General features: G+C 43.3%; 1 protein-coding gene across 1 annotated transcript in view; it reads right to left on the bottom strand.

The window, feature by feature from the left end:
- The window catches only part of LOC139556360 (vacuolar protein sorting-associated protein VTA1 homolog), a 48,735-nt gene that overhangs the window by 5,042 nt on the left and 27,243 nt on the right, over nt 1–16,450 (bottom strand). The window contains exons 6-7 of the mRNA XM_071370252.1: nt 8,521–8,763; nt 7,004–7,081 (exon numbers count right to left, since the gene is read on the bottom strand). Of these exons, the coding sequence (XP_071226353.1) occupies nt 7,004–7,081; nt 8,521–8,763 (321 nt within the window). The remainder of the gene's footprint in view (nt 1–7,003; nt 7,082–8,520; nt 8,764–16,450) is intronic.

Here is a 16,450-nt window from a genome sequence, read left to right as displayed (position 1 = left end):
CCCGGCCAGGTCTCTGACCTCCTCCCTATAGGCTGTCTCGTCATTGTCGATGATCAGGCCTACCACTGTTGTGTCGTCTGCAAACTTAATGATGGTGTTGGAGTTGTGCCTGGCCATGCAGTCATGGGTGAACAGGGAGTACAGCAGGGGACTGAGCACTCACCCCTGGGGGGCTCTAGTGTTGAGGATCAGCGTGGCAGATGTGTTGCTACCTACCCTCACCACCTGGGGGCGGCCCTGGGGGTGTTTAGTCCCAGGATCCTTAGCTTAGTGATGAGCTTTGAGGGTACTATGGTGTTGAAGGCTGAGCTGTAGTCAATGAATAGCATTCTAACATAGGTGTTCCTTTTGTCCAGGTGGGAAAGGGCAGTGTGTAGTGCAATAGAGATTGCATCATCTGTGGATCTGTTTGGGCGGTATGCAAATTGGAGTGGGTCTAGGGTTTCTGGGATAATGGTGTTGATGTGAGCCTTTTCCAGCCTTTCAAAGCACTTCATGGCTACATACGTGAGTGCTACAGGTCTGTCGTCATTTAGGCAGGTTGCCTTCGTGTTCTTGGGCACAGGGACTATGGTGGTCTGCTTGAAACATGTTGGTATTACAGACTCAATCAGGGACATGTTGAAAATGTCAATGAAGACACCTGGCAGTTGGTCAGCACATTCCCGGAGCACACATCCTGGTAATCCATCTGGACCCGCAGCCTTGTGAATGTTGACCTGTTTAAAGGTCTTACTCACGTCGGCTACGGAGAGCGTGATCACACAGTCGTCCAGAACAGCTGATGCTCTCATGCATGCCTCAGTGTTGCTTGCCTCGAAGTGAGCATAGAAGTGATTTAGCTCGTCTGGTAGGCTCGTGTCACTGGGCAGCTCGCGGCTGTGCTTTCCTTTGTAGTCCGTAATAGTTTGCAAGCCCTGCCACATAACATGAGCGTCGGAGCCGGTGTAGTATGATTCAATCTTAGCCCTGTATTGACACTTTGCCTGTTTGATGGTTCGTCGCAGGGCATAGCAGGATTTCTTATAAGCTTCCGGGTTAGAGTCCCACACCTTGAAAGCGACTGCTCTACCCTTTAGCTCAGTGCGAATGTTGCCTGTAATCCATGGCTTCTGGTTGGGGTATGTACGTACAGTCACTGTGGGGACGACGTCCTCGATGCACTTATTGATAAAGCCAGTGACTGATGTGGTGTACTCCTCAATGCCATCGGAAGAATCCCGGAACATGTTCCAGTCTGTGATAGCAAAACAGTCCTGTAGTTTAGCATCTGCTTCACCGGACCACTTTTTTATAGACCGAGTCACTGGTGGTTCCTGCTTTAATTTTTGCTTGTAAGCAGGAATCAGGAGGATAGAGTTGTGGTCGGATTTATCAAATGGAGGGAGAGCTTTGTACGCATCTCTGTGTGTGGAGTACATTTGAAATGATGCGCGATTCTTACAGGCACCTTTTCATGTTGTTTATTAAAATACTTTAAATTCAAATCACATGGTTTGGTTTCAATACTTCAAAATCAAATGGTTGGTCCAGATAGTCACCAAAACAGATGGATCTTAGTTAAATGGTGATTTTAATGAATGGAGCGGCATTTCCTTTCTTCCTGTGAGCGAGGAAGATTTTTTAGTGGAGCTGTTGGAAAGAACATGGAGCACAGCTCCGTGAGCGATGAGCTCAACTCCGTTCACATACTCTGGTCTAAACACATATGCTAAGCCTTTATAATATCCTCCGAATTCAAAAAGGTTTAAAAAACATTTGTGGTAACATGAACTTAACAAAAATTGAATGGTGTAATTCAAAATGAATGTTTTTTGTGTACAGTTGGAGTCGGAAGTTAGGTTGGAGTCATTAAAACTCGTTTTTCAAACACTCAACAAATTTCTTGTTAACAAACTATAGTTTTGGCAAGTCGGTTAGGACATCTACTTTGTCCATGACAAGTCATTTTTCCAACAATTGTTTACAGACAGATTATTTCACTTATAATTCACTGTATCACAATTCCAGTGGGTCAGAAGTTTACATACACTACGTTGACTGTGCCTTTAAACAGCTTGGAAAATTCCAGAAAATTATGTCATGGCTTTAGAGGCTTCTGATAGGTTAATTGACATAATTTGAGTGAAATGGAGGTGTACCTGTGGATGTATTTCAAGGCCTACCTTCAAACTTAGAGCCTTTTTGCTTGACATCATGGACAAATCAAAAGAAATCAGCTAAGACCTCAGAAAAAAATGGTAGACCTTAACAAGTCTGGTTCATCCTTGGGAGCAATTTTCAAACCCCTGAAGGTACCACGTTCATCTGTACAAACAAACAGTACAGTACAAACACCATGGGACCACGCAGCCGTCACACCGCTCAGGAAGGAGACGTGTTCTGTCTCCTAGAGATAAATGTACTTTGGTGCGAAAAGTGCAAATCAATCCCAGAACAACAGCAAATTACCTTGTGAAGATGCTGGAGGAAACAGGTACAAAAGTATCTATATCAACAGTAAAACGAGTCCTATACCGACATAACCTGAAAGGCTGCTCAGCAAGGAAGAAGCCACTGCTCCAAAACCGCCATAAAAAAGCCAGACTAAGGTTTGCAACTGCACATGGGGACAAAGATCGTACTTTGGAGAAATGTCCTCTGGTCTGATGAAACAAAAATATAACTGTTTGGCCATAATGACCATCATTATATTTGGAGGAAAAGGGGGGAGGCTTGGAAGCCGAAGAACATCATCCCAACCGTGAAGCACTGGGGTGGCAGCATCATGTTGTGGGGGTGCTTTGCTGCAGGAGGGACTGGTGCACTTCACAAAATAGATCACATCATGAGAAAGGAAAATTATGTGGATACAGTGGGGCAAAAAAGTATTTAGTCAGCCACCAATTGTGCAAGTTCTCCCACTTAAAAAGATGAGAGGCCTGTAATTTTCATCATAGGTACACTTCAACTATGACAGACAAAATGAGAAAAAACCCCCCAGAAAATCACATTGTAGGATTTTTAATGAATTTATTTGCAAATTATGGTGGAAAATAAGTATTTGGTCACCTACAAACAAGCAAGATTTCTGGCTCTCACAGACCTGTAACTTCTTCTTTAAGAGGCTCCTCTGTCCTCCACTCGTTACCTGTATTAATGGCACCTGTTTGAACTTGTTATCAGTATAAAAGACACCTGTACACAACCTCAAACAGTCACACTCCAAACTCCACTATGGCCAAGACCAAAGAGCTGTCAAAGGACACCAGAAACAAAATTGTAGACCTGCACCAGGCTGGGAAGACTGAATCTGCAATAGGTAAGCAGCTTGGTTTGAAGAAATCAACTGTGGGAGCAATTATTAGGAAATGGAAGACATACAAGACCACTGATAATCTTCCTCGATCTGGGGCTCCACGCAACATCTCACCCCGTGGGATCAAAATGATCACAAGAACGGTGAGCAAAAATCCCAGAACCACACGGGGGGACCTAGTGAATGACCTGCAGAGAGCTGGGACCAAAGTAACAAAGCCTGCCATCAGCAAGGGCATTGAAGATGAAACGTGGCTGGGTCTTTCAGCATGACAATGATCCCAAACACACCGCCCGGGCAACGAAGGAGTGGCTTCGTAAGAAGCATTTCAAGGTCCTGGAGTGGCCTAGCCAATCTCCAGATCTCAACCCCATAGAAAATCTTTGGAGGGAGTTGAAAGTCCGTGTTACCCAGCAACAGCCCCAAAACATCATTGCTCTAGAGGAGATCTGCATGGAGGAATGGGCCAAAATACCAGCAACAGTGTGTGAAAACCTTGTGAAGACTTACAGAAAACGTTTGACCTCTGTCATTGCCAACAAAGGGTATATAACAAAGTATTGAGATAAACTTTTGTTATTGACCAAATACTTATTTTCCACCATAATTTGCAAATAAATTCATTACAAATCCTACAATGTGATTTTCTGGATTATTTTCTCTCATTTTGTCTGTCATAGTTGAAGTGTACCTATGATGAAAATTACAGGCCTCTCTCATCTTTTTAAGTGGGAGAACTTGCACAATTGGTGGCTGACTAAATACTTTTTTGCCCCACTGTATATTGAAGCAACGTCTCAAGACATCAGTCAGGAAGATAAAGCTTGGTCGCAAATGGGTCTTCCAAATGTACAATGACCCCAAGCATACTTCCAAAGTTGTGGCAAAATGGCTTAAGGACAACAAAGTCAAGGTATTAGAGTGGCCAACACAAAGCCCTGACCTCAATCCTATAGAAAATGTGTGGGCAGAACTGAAAAAGCATGTGCGAGCAAGGAGGCCTACAACCCTGACTCAGTTACACCAGCTCTGTCAGGAGGAATGGGCCAAAATTCATCCAACTTATTGTGGGAAACTTGTGGAAGGCTACCTGAAACGTTTGACCCAAGTTAAACAATTTACAGGCAATGCTACCAAATACTAATTGAGTGTATGTAAACTTCTGACCCACTGGGAATGTGATGAAAGAAATAAAAGCTGAAATAAATCATTCCTCTACTATTATTCTGACATTTCACATTCTTAAAATAAAGTGGTGATCCTAACTGACCTAAGACAGGGAATTTTTACTGGGATTAAATGTCAGAAATTGTGAAAAACAGAGTTTAAATGTATTTGGCTAAGGTGTATGTAAACTTCCGACTTCAACTGTATATTCAAATTAATGTTAATGCCCATTTATTAGTGTGGACATTGAACAAAAACATGAGGTTTTGCAGCTGTTTAAAAATAGAGGATAACAAAATCTGTACGAAAATAATTTAACATGATTCATGATAGTCGCTTACCTTTTCACTCCTCAACCACAGTGATTGATACACTGAAATATGGTCATGGACAAAATTTCCAGAATCTAGCATTGTCTACCAGTGACTGCCCCATTTTTTTTTTTTTAAAAAGGAGACATTACAGGCAGAATGTACTTATGCATTAGTAGCATGGCAAGCAATGTATTTGTGGCTTGCCACAAGAAGCTCCTATTTACCACCAGCCATTTAAATTATAGGGTAAGACTGAGGTTGGTAGATTCTGAACACTTGCATTAAGTCATGGCAGATGCTGGTGGGCATTTTGTTCATTTTATAACCTTTGACCTTCAGAATATACCACCACGAAAACGCGGGTTCCATCTGAGAAAAGATTTGCACAGCTCTGAGGGGTGGTTACTGTACTTAATATTTGGGGGCAGAATAAATGGTCTGGTCAAAGACTGTACTCTCAACGTCGCCTAACGCTGTCTCAAATAGAGAAAGAGAATGTCAAAATACAGTACTTAGAAAGTCTTATTTGAGAAGCATCCAGGTTCAGATAATGCGTACTGACGCCGCATGGTCTGGGAACCTCAAAGCGCATGCATCTCAAATTGTATTTTTGTGTCTCAAATGGTATGTGCGGGCACAACCTGTAGACATTTGTTGGTCTCGTGTATCGCGTGAGTCAGTAGCTTCGTACCAGGGTGTCAGTGTGCTACGTACATACCAGGCAGCGCACTAAATCTGGTCCAGGGCGTTACGCTAACCACTGTTGCTTGTGCAGCTAAGTATTACGTGCTAGCTAGCTAGGACACTGTAGCTAGCTAGCAGACAGCTAGTACACACTAGCTTCTAAATCTAAATGTAATTTCACCACCCGTGCTGTTGGTCGAGATAACGCATCATCCTATCTGGCACTATTCGAGAATTTGGTCTCATCTCTGTAAGGAATTGTATTAGATATTGGTAACTTGTTTTAACAACTTCTCAACATTAGCTATGGTTGACACAATATACACACTCCCTCTTTCTATTGGACATATGCTGGACTCATTGGACACATGCACGACACCCACAACTTCCCTCCCCCATGACAATCACTCAGACACTCACAACTCAGGGTTGGAGCTCCAGACAACGAACAATCTCAGGAACCAATGGAACGTCGACATCAGGCCGAACAGGATTACCCACGACCCAGATCGACCAATCGGAAGGCCAGACTTCAGATCAACCTACTTTACTAGTTGTCTATATAATCTGTGTGTACTGTGTAGAGCGCTCTCTCTTCCGGACGATTTCATACAAATCAGACAGAAAGAGCCGTGCTGCACGCTTTGCCTAATATCTTTACACTTGAATAAAACGGCCTTATTATACAATTATCCACCTCGTCCTATGTCTCCACTTGGTCTCCTGTCTCAAGTAAAACGAATTATCAACATCTCGTATGTCTAACAGCGTCTGTGGCGTGAGAAGGTATCTGCTGGAGCCAGACCCTATACTCTTATTTTGCTTGGCTTTGAAAGGTTAGGAACTTGAAGGAACTTGAATCTACAGAAACTCTAACTCACCACTTAAAATAGGATTAGATCCATCCAGATTATGGGTGATCTGCTTTTTGTAAATTATATTATACTGGACACTTTTATTCTATACACTTCAAGCAGAGAAAATGTTTCATTTGCCTCAGTGTTTTTGGTAATGTTCCCCCATACATACGTCCTACAACACTATTAAACTGGACTTTGCTGAGTAAGCCATGTAATTATCACCTCTCATGCCAACCCAATGCTGTGTATTCTGCTCTCTATTCATTACGATTTATTAAAGCCGCATTGCTATGACACTGCAATTGTTCATGTAGTCATTTTCTTTTCATCAGCCACAGACTGATTATTTGGGTTTGTCTGTGGTCATATTTTTCCCACCAGTGCTGGAAACCGAGAGGCCACAGTCTGTTTTCCATAAACAGTTTTATGAGGAGACCTGCCAGTCTCCCTCTCCTTCCCTCACCCCCCCTTCGTCTCCTCACAGCCAAGAGGGGAACCATCTCATCCCGGCCACTTCAGATGAGCTGCAGGGGCTTCATGTTGTAAAAACTCAGCAGTCAGGGTTTTCCACAGAGGTCTGTGGGACAGCAGGTGTGGCATGGTGGTTTTGGGGTGTGGGTGTGGTGAGCCCCAGGGTGCTTGGGGAAGGGAAGGGGGTACTATGCCGTCCCTGTCCTTACCTTCCTGAGTGGCACTCAGCAGTGAGGGGTCGACCACCGGAATGCTTCGGGGAACAGGCACTGGTTTAATGGGCTCTCCTGTAAACAACACAGGGGAACAGGGCAGAGTTATTCTAGTCCACCTCTCTCTAGTCCACCCAGATCCTCTAGAGTCCAGGAAAAACCATACAGGGCACTTTCAACTTCTGCTACGCCACAACCAAGAAATGTGTTGGCTAACGCTGTGATATGACTTTATGATGTATAAAGAAGAGAAGTGGTTTGAACGCTGTTAGAGAGCTGCTCAGGCCTCATTACATTCAAATTCCAAAAGAGTTTCTGACTCGAGCCAAATGGACGATTTACTGATAAACTATAATGAAAACAAGGTCAGATTTGATGGAATCTGGAGCAATGTAAATTTTGCGCCTCAATTTATAGACCCCCCCAAAAACCTGCATTGAGAGGTTCCAGATACATAGGTACAAAAAAACAAGGGAGGCCACAGGGGAAATCTGTGCAGCTATTTTCATGTGTTTGTTTTGCAGGTCCTGGAGTCTGCAGTGTGCCGCCCCTGATTCAATTAGCACCAGAGAAACTCAGGGGTCACTGGGTGGAGATGGGTCACTGAGGCTCTGATAGAATGCTTTCCCCCTGAGGCCCAGGCCCTGCCTGTGTCATCTGTGATTAGCCTACTAGCTCCCAGGCACAGAGGACACAGGCAGGCCCTGGGCATCCAGGGAAAAGCACCCTATCTGAGCCTCAGAGTGGACCCTGCTCTCACTGACCCCCTGCCCTCACCCCTGGCTTTGCTTTGGCTTTGATCTTTAAAAGGTGGAGAGAGAGAAGGCAGACAGACAGACCTCTGGTACCACAGCCTGCCAAGCCTGAGTCAATAAGGAATACATCTTGACTGTCCATGTTACATCAACAACTACTTTAATGAGCCTGTGACATATTAATAATAACCACTAGAGAATGAATAAACAAACATATCTAGTTGGTCATTATCTGGTGGGGCTGTTATAAATGACAGTGTTGGCTGCTTTGTGTGAGGTAACTGTTTTCTGGGTGATATGTGACAACACCCAAGTCAGCCACAAAGAAAGCAGTCATTAGGGTTCATATACACAATACTGTCCCTCCGCTCACAAAGAGCTGCAAAGGAAAAATGTTTAGGCCCCTTTTCTATGCTTGTCGACCATGCCAAAATATACAAAAACGGGTATAATGGCAAAGTTTATCCCACGGGCTTGAGCTAAGCTGTACTCAAGTTATGCCAGTGGATACAATTTGTCTTAACTTCAACTCAAGAACACTAGTCTATTATACATCAGGTTTGTGAAAACTTTCCCAATGGTCAGATGAAGAATTAGTCAAATTAAGCTGTTGGTTGCTGATCAGGATTGTAATGACATAGCAAGACTGCAGAGAGGAATTGATCAAGAGTCCATATGGGTCCTATAGATTCTGATGGTATTGCATTTCCTGAGGCTCTGCTGAGTGATAGGGTGGTGTGTAGAGGTCCCATACTCTACCTGCAGGTGTGTTAGCTGGACAGTGGGCTCCAGGAGGGATGTGGATGTTGTTGTAGTTGGTGGGGGGGTAGGGGGGACCCCCCATGGACCCCGGACCCTGAGGGTAGGGGGGACCCCCCATGGACCCTGGCCCCTGGTCTGGATCCCCAAAGCCGGGCTGGGAATGGGGTGGAGACTGGGGCTGAGCAGGTTGGGAGGACTGGTACGACGGTCCCCCTCCACCCTCAGCACCATACTCCTCATCTTGGGAGACAGGAAGACAAAAAGTGTAGTTTGTAGTCCCTCAGACTTTTGTCAGGGAACTCATATTGTAGATTTACCCTAACATTTTTTCAAGATGACAATACACCGACCCCATACCACGTCAGACATCTGATGAGGCAGAACTTATGCAAGACTGAGTGTTAGCTACATGAGGTATACATCTATAAATCTTTGCAATAAAATCTATTTTCCGCAGATGAACATGCTGGTAGACTACCCACTGAGTTACATCATTGCCGTGCTGTGGCAACAATATCAGAGGCTGACTCAATATGGCTAGGAACTATAACAATTCAAGCTAGGTCATCAGGGTTCCTGCCCATCTTCTGAAAACATCTGAAGCCCAACCTCTTCAAAGAGTATCTTAAATAATCCAAGAGCAAAAAAATTAATAAATGCAAGAATTGTGAACTAAGCACTTTACTCCCCCCCCCCCCTTACTAGCTCAGACTTTGCTGATCGCAACTTTATTAAGGAAACATTTACTTACTATGACTGTGATTTGTGGATGTTCAACCTATCTTAAGATGAATGCACTAAGTGTAAATCGCTCTGGTTAAGAGTATCTGGTAAATGACACAAATGCAAATGTCTAAGTACGTGTTACAATTCTGTCAGGCTCGAAACACTTTTAGTCAAAGCCCATCAGACTGCTACACTTTATCTTAGTAATTCCCTTCCAAACATCACCCACATTATCTTTCAATCATGTGGATTTTACTTCTAATGCTTCAACTCGCAATATGCCTTAATCTAAAATCGGTTTAGTTTAGTTCATTTTTCATTGAGGAGTCAGACCGTCGGTATGCTTTAAGTTTAAACTATGTGCAGCACCAGGTCCCAGACCGTGCAGCACCAGGTCCCAGACCGTGCAGCACCAGGTCCCAGACCGTGCAGCACCAGGTCCCAGACCGTGCAGCACCAAGTCCCAGACCAGCCATCCTCTCCTCATGCAACATGAGGAATGAGTCACCAAGGAGCCACTCTTTTCCTTCATGCAACCACTGATGCAAAGGAATGTTACAGGAAACCCTACAGCTATGGAAGTGGATCTGAGCTTCCAACACACTGCGACAGCTTCTTGGCACGGATTGGCTGAGATGAATTAAATGGCCACTTCGGGGCAATGTGCCGAGTGCCGACATACTGCTCAAATGGAACGATGTACATACAGTACATAGGAACAGTTGTGGAAAAACACAAAGCATTAGCCTAAGTTTTGTTATGCAAAGATGAAGCCTAAGATTAAAATACAAGTACTTGATTAGTGATGTATAGCAGACTAAACATATTTTACTTTAAAAGTCTATTCAGACAAAAACATGATTTGAATAAGTGTTGTGTGTACTGAATTTAAATCAGCTTGAATTGGAAAAAGTGATCTACTCTGTCTTTGAGCTACGATATGCACCATATGTTTATATAGCACAGTGAGCCAATTCCCAGAAGAAAAAGCTTAAATCCAGTACTGAAGAAAAAAAGAAAAAAAAGAAGGAAATTCCATTTAAAATGGGTAAGGCACCTATTCTTTAGACTCATTAAAAGTAATATGTTCAAAACATATTTTGGAGTGACCACATTTAATTTAAAGAAAATATTATATTACATCCATACACTATATATACACAAAAGTATGTGGACACCCCTTCAAATTTGTGGATTCGTCTATTTCAGCCACACCCATTGCTGAAAGGTGTATAAAATCGAGGCACACAGCATTGGCAGCAGAATGGCCTTACTGAAGAGCTCAGTGACTTTCAACATGACACTGTCATAGGATGCCACCTTTCAAACAAGTCAGTGTCATATTTCTGCCCTGCTAGAGCTGCCCCGTTCAACTGTAAGTGTTGTTACAGTGAAGTGGAAACGTAAATGAGCAAGAACGGCTCATACGCAAAGTGGTAGACCACCCAAGCTCACAGAACGGAACCGACTGTAACACTACCGTGTTCCAAACTGCCTCTGGAAGCAACGTCAGCACAATAACTGTTCGTCTGGAGTTTCATAAAATCGGTAACCATGGCTGAGCAGCCACACACAAGCCTAGGATAACCATGCGCAATGCCAAGCATCGGCTGGAGTGGTGCAAAGCTCTCCACCATTGGACTCAGTGGAGCAGTGGAAACACTTTCTCTGGAGGGATGAATCACGCTTCACATTTGTGTCAGTCCAACGGACGAATCTGGGTTTGGTGGATGCCAGGAGAACGCTACCTGCCCCAATGCATAGTGCCAACTGTAAAGTTTGGTGGAGGAGGAATAATGGTACTGGGCTGTTTTTCATGGTTTGGGCTAGGCCCCTTAGTTCCTGTAATCTTAACGCTACAGCTTTCAACAATATTCTAGACGATTCTGTGCTTTGTGGCAACTGTTTGGGGAAGTCCCTTTCCTGTTTCAGCATGACAAAGCTCCCATGCACAAAGCGAGGTCCATACAGAAATGGTTTGTCGAGATCAGTGTGGAAGAACTTGACTGGCCTGCAGACAGCCCTGACCTCTACCCATCAAACACCTTTGGGATGATTTAGAACACCGACAGCGAGCCAGGCCTAATCGCCCTACATCAGTGCCTGACTTCACTAATGCTCATGGCTGAATGGAAGCAAGTCCCTGCAGCAATGCTCCAAAATCTAGTGGAATGCTTTTCCAGAAGAGATGAGGGCATTATAGCAGCAAAGGGGGGTCCAACTCCATATTAACGCCCATGATTTTGGAATGAGATGTTCGACTAGCAGTCCACATACATACATACTTATGGTCATGTAGTGTATTTTCAGAGATTAAAAATCAAACATTCTATGTGCTATATTTGACACCACTTAGGACATACTGTAGGAAGTGTGAGATGAATGAAAAACAGACGATAACACATTTTCATATACAGTTGCGGCAAAACATATCGGCAAGCTGGCACTTTTCTTAAATAATTCTGTTTCTTCTAAAATAAGTTGAAATTGAAAAACTTTTGTTCCCCACACCTTGTTATTGGATTTTCAACATTGCAGAACCAATTTCATTTAAAAAGGTAGAAGAATGTACATGGAAAAAATTATTGGCACCCTGGAGCTAGTACGTGGTTGCACAGCTTTTGGCCAAGATAACTGCCAAAAAATGTTTATTGTAGCCATCAATGAGCTTGCTGCACCCTTCTACTGGCAATTTGTCCCACTCTTTAGAAACAGACTGCTCTAATTCTTCAATGTTTGAGGGGTGCCCTCCACCAATTGCTAATCTCAGGTCTCGCCATAGATTTTGGATGTGATTCAGGTCAGGACTCTTCGCTGGACACTCCAGAACAGTCCAGCGTTTCTTCTTGAACCATTCCAGGGTGCTTTTTATGTGTGTTTGGGTTTGGTGTCCTTCTGGAAGATCCACTACCTTCTACACAGACACAGTTTTTGGACACTGGATTGAACATTGCACTCCAAAAGACCTTGATAATCAGCTGATTTCATGATGTCCTACACATAGACAGGGGTGGTCTTAGTGATTTGGATGCTCCATGCAGGGGATTTACAACAGGTGTAGAGCCTAACTGGCATAGAGTTGAAGTCGGAAGTTTACATACACCTTAGCCAAATACATTTAAACTCAGTTTTTCACAATTCCTGACATTAAATCCTAGTAAAAATTCCCTGTCTTAGGTCAGTTAGGATCACCACTTTATTTTAAGAATGTGAAATGTCAGAATAATAGTAGAGAGAAGGATTTATTTCAGCTTTTATTTCTTTCATCGCATTCCCAGTGGGTCAGAAGTTTACATACACTCAATTAGTATTTGGTAGCTTGCCTTTAAATTGTTTAACATGGGTCAAACGTTTTGGGTAGCCTTCCTCAAGCTTCCCACAATAAGTTGGGTGAATTTTGGCCCATTCCTCCTGACAGGACTGGTGTAACTGAGTCTGTCTGTATGGCCTCCTTGCTCGCACACGCTTTTTCAGTTCTGCCCACAAATTATCTACAGGATTGAGGTCAGGGCTTTGTGATTGCCACTCGAATACCTTGACTTTGCTGTCCTTAAGCCATTTTGCCACAACGTTGGAAGTATGCTTGGGGTCATTGTCCATTTGGAAGACCCATTTGCGACCAAGCTTTAACTTCCTGACTGATGTCTTGCGATGTTGCTTCAATATATACACCATTTTTTCCCTCATGAAGCCATCTATTTTGTGAAGTGCACCTGTCCCTCCTGCAGCAAAGCACCCACACAACATGATGCTGCCACCCCAGTGCTTCACGTTTGGGATGGTGTTCTTCGGCTTGCAAGCCTCCCCCTTTTACCTCCAAACATAACAATGGTCATTATGGCTAAACAGTTCTATTTTTGTTTCATCAGACCAGAGGACATTTCTCCAAAAACTACAATCTTTGTCTCCATGACCAGTTGCAAACCTTAGTCTGGCTTTTTAATGGCGGTTTTGGAGCAGTGGCTTCTTCCTTGCTGAGCGGCCTTCCAGGTTATGTCAATATAGGACTCGTTTTACTGTGGATATAGATACTTTTGTACCCGTTTGCTCCAGCATCTTCACAAGGTCATTTGCTGTTGTTCTGGGATTGATTTGCACTTTTCACACCAAAGTACATTCATCTCTAGGAGACAGAACTCGTCTCCTTCCGGAGCGGTATGACGGCTGTGTGGTCCCATGGTGTTTATACTGGTGTACTATTGTTTGTACAGATGAACATGGTACCTTCAGGCGTTTGGAAATTGCTCCCAAGGATGAACTAGACTTGTGGAGATCTACAATTCTTTTCTGAGGTCTTGGCTGATTTCTTTTGATTTTCCCATGATGTCTAGCAGATGCGCTGAGTTACTTAGTTAAAGTTAGTTAAAATTACTTGTGTCATGCACAAAGTAGATGTCCTAACTATAGTTTGTTAACAAGAAATTTGTGGAGTGGTTGAAAAACAAGTATTAATGACTCCAACATAAGTGTATGTAAACTTCCGACTTCAACTGTACATATGCAGTACACAAGTTTCAAGTTTGGGAAAGATCATTTTCACCTTTATAATAAAAGCATTACATTCATAATCGCATTTGTGGTCACTTTTGAGAGTGGTGTTTTTCAGCAAATGGAACATTCACGCGTATAGCCTACTGCCGTGTTCGCATTGCTGCACTTACAATGTGAAGAAATAGCCTAATAGTTTATCAACATTTTCAGCCAAACATTATCATCTGTTCAGTCAGGCTCACTGCTTAAAACAGATTTTTTTTATGCTAGTGGTTGTACTAATGTGGGATCTATCACATCCCACAACTGTCCCAGACTATGTTTGGAATATTTATTTCTCGCACAGAATAGGTCAACTGTTGTACTATGGGGGATAGTAGATTGACAGATGCTAGTGCTTTTGCTGTTCGTTAGGCCAACTCATCTTGAAGGCTGACGAAAAGTAAATGTGGACAGTTATTCCAATATCTTCAATATGCGCCTCGGAAAAGGACACGCGCAGTTGTGTCCCAGATGTGTCGGTCTTCACTTGTTGCCTGTGAGAAAGACCCGATCACGTGATGGAGTGCTATGCGAGAGGTGCTTTGGCACGCAGCTGGGAGAAGGTGATTATAATTATTATATTCAGCCCAAGGGCACAACGGCCACTCGCTGCAAAGGGAATGGATTTTTTTAGGGGGCATTACGGCCACACAAAGTGTATGCAGCCCATAAATTCAAGACATTATCAAGTGCTTGTCAATTTGTGAATGAGAGACTGATGAAGTGTGTTCAGCCTGCACAAAAAAAAACAAATCAGAGTGTATGGCTTTCACGCGACTTTAAAAAACTCGTCATTAGAGTCGCATTCTTCATACTATAAAATAATGCCACGGAATTCTAAGCAAAGAAAAGTGCAAGGGTGCCAATTTATTTTTCCGCCAACAACAATATGCATCTGTGTCAGTCTTAAAACCAGTTTCTCTGCCAATATGTGTTTTTCTAGCCTATTGTCCCATTTACCCCCAGACTCTAAGTTAAATAATATGGGTGGGATAACTCAAATAAACCGTCTTGGCTTATGTCAGTACGTCTGCATTTGTCATGATACGAAAGGCAAGTCTATAGGGAGAACCAGAGTATTGAGGGATAATATGAAGGAGTGCGCAAGGGCCCAGATGGGGAGGGGAGGGCTGGTCCCAGAACAGGTCTCTGAGATAGCTCTCCCTATGGAGCTGTGAAACAGGAACTGGATCGTTTCCCTGCAGACACTCTCCCCTAACTCCCCCTGCTTTGCTCCAGTCTGTCACAGGCCAGCCAGCCCTGCACAGCACAGCCGCCCCCTGCCTGGCCTGCACAGCCTCACACACTAAGCAGCTTTGTATCCTGCTTACTTACAGGGCGGGAACTTGATTGCCCTGAGATAAAACCATAAAATGTCCCCCCCCCCCCCTTTGGATCAGAGGAAACTCCCACGATTAGAGCCACGTGAGAGACAGACAGTAAAGATAAAGCCACAGTTAGTCTCACATTATGTCTGAATTGGTTAAAGGAGGCAGAGAGACTGGATCAGTGGTTGAGCGTTTTCGCTTATGGTCCACTTAATCTCGATTTGTGCCAATAACAGATGGGAGTGATGGGCATTTTAAATGGGTGTGGATAGGCTCGGAATATTGTTTCACATTTGAGTCGCCTGCTGCCATGTGCATAGGACAGACAGTCCCAAAGTTTGAAAAGAAATGCACTGCTGACACTATCTACATTCAGTTCTGAAATCACAGACCATTGATCCACTGCACTGAAACTCTCCTAATATCCAAAGGACTCTCATAAATTATACATTTACGAACCCAATTATAAGATTCAAACAAAGTAGCCTCGAAACATATGTGCTGATTCTTATCAGAGCTGAGCTGATGACAGTCCTCTGCTTGGCCAAAAGTCACTCTCAAAAATGGCATTGGGGACTCCAGAGGTACTGAGTGTTCTGAAAGAGCCATCCAATGATGGACTAGAAAAGAAACTTCAATACATTATTGATACCTTTGCCTATGACAGCGTGAGAATGTTGAATGTTGAGTATTTGCAGCTTTTGAAGTTAAATTGGAGAGAAACTCTCCCGAAATGTCACCCCTTTCCAGACTTTGCCCTTAACACCTTTGTTATTTGAGATGTGACCATATTTCTTATGAAATGTTAATGAATCCGTCTGTACTAGTTTCCATCTTTTGGTGGCATGGCTACAAAACAAACGTGCCTTCTCCGACTAGACTGGTGGGCAACATGGCATGAAGCTTGCACTTGTTTGTTCTACCCAGATGGAAGCATGGCGCGCTCTCTCTTCCATCGGAACATGTCAGTACCAGGGTTCAGCACCATGGTTGAAGCTCTGGGAAAATATGCTCATCAACAAAGTTGCTTCCTATTGGTTTTCCATCAATTCAACAAGAGTGTTTTCCTCCATCCCTTTCCCATTGCTAATCATCTCCTCCTCGGAAGTGGAAAGTTAAGGAAATATGTATCCGAGACAATACAGTTACTGTGGCCTCTAAACAAAGCAAGATTTATTCCCACATGTTTCATTAGGATACCTAGTCAGTTGTATAACTGAATGCCTTCAACGGAAATGTGTCTTCCGCATTTAACCACTTTAAAACAGGTAAAATAAAAGGTGTTAACATAAGAAAATAATATTACTGGTTGTAAGAGTACAAGCAATAAAATGAAGAAA

The sequence above is a fragment of the Salvelinus alpinus genome, chromosome 27, assembly GCF_045679555.1.
Source record: "Salvelinus alpinus chromosome 27, SLU_Salpinus.1, whole genome shotgun sequence".
In the NCBI taxonomy this organism is placed as follows: Eukaryota; Metazoa; Chordata; class Actinopteri; order Salmoniformes; family Salmonidae; genus Salvelinus; species Salvelinus alpinus.
The sequence above is the reverse complement of the archived record's forward strand: the minus strand, read 5'-3'. Positions and strand labels throughout refer to the sequence as shown.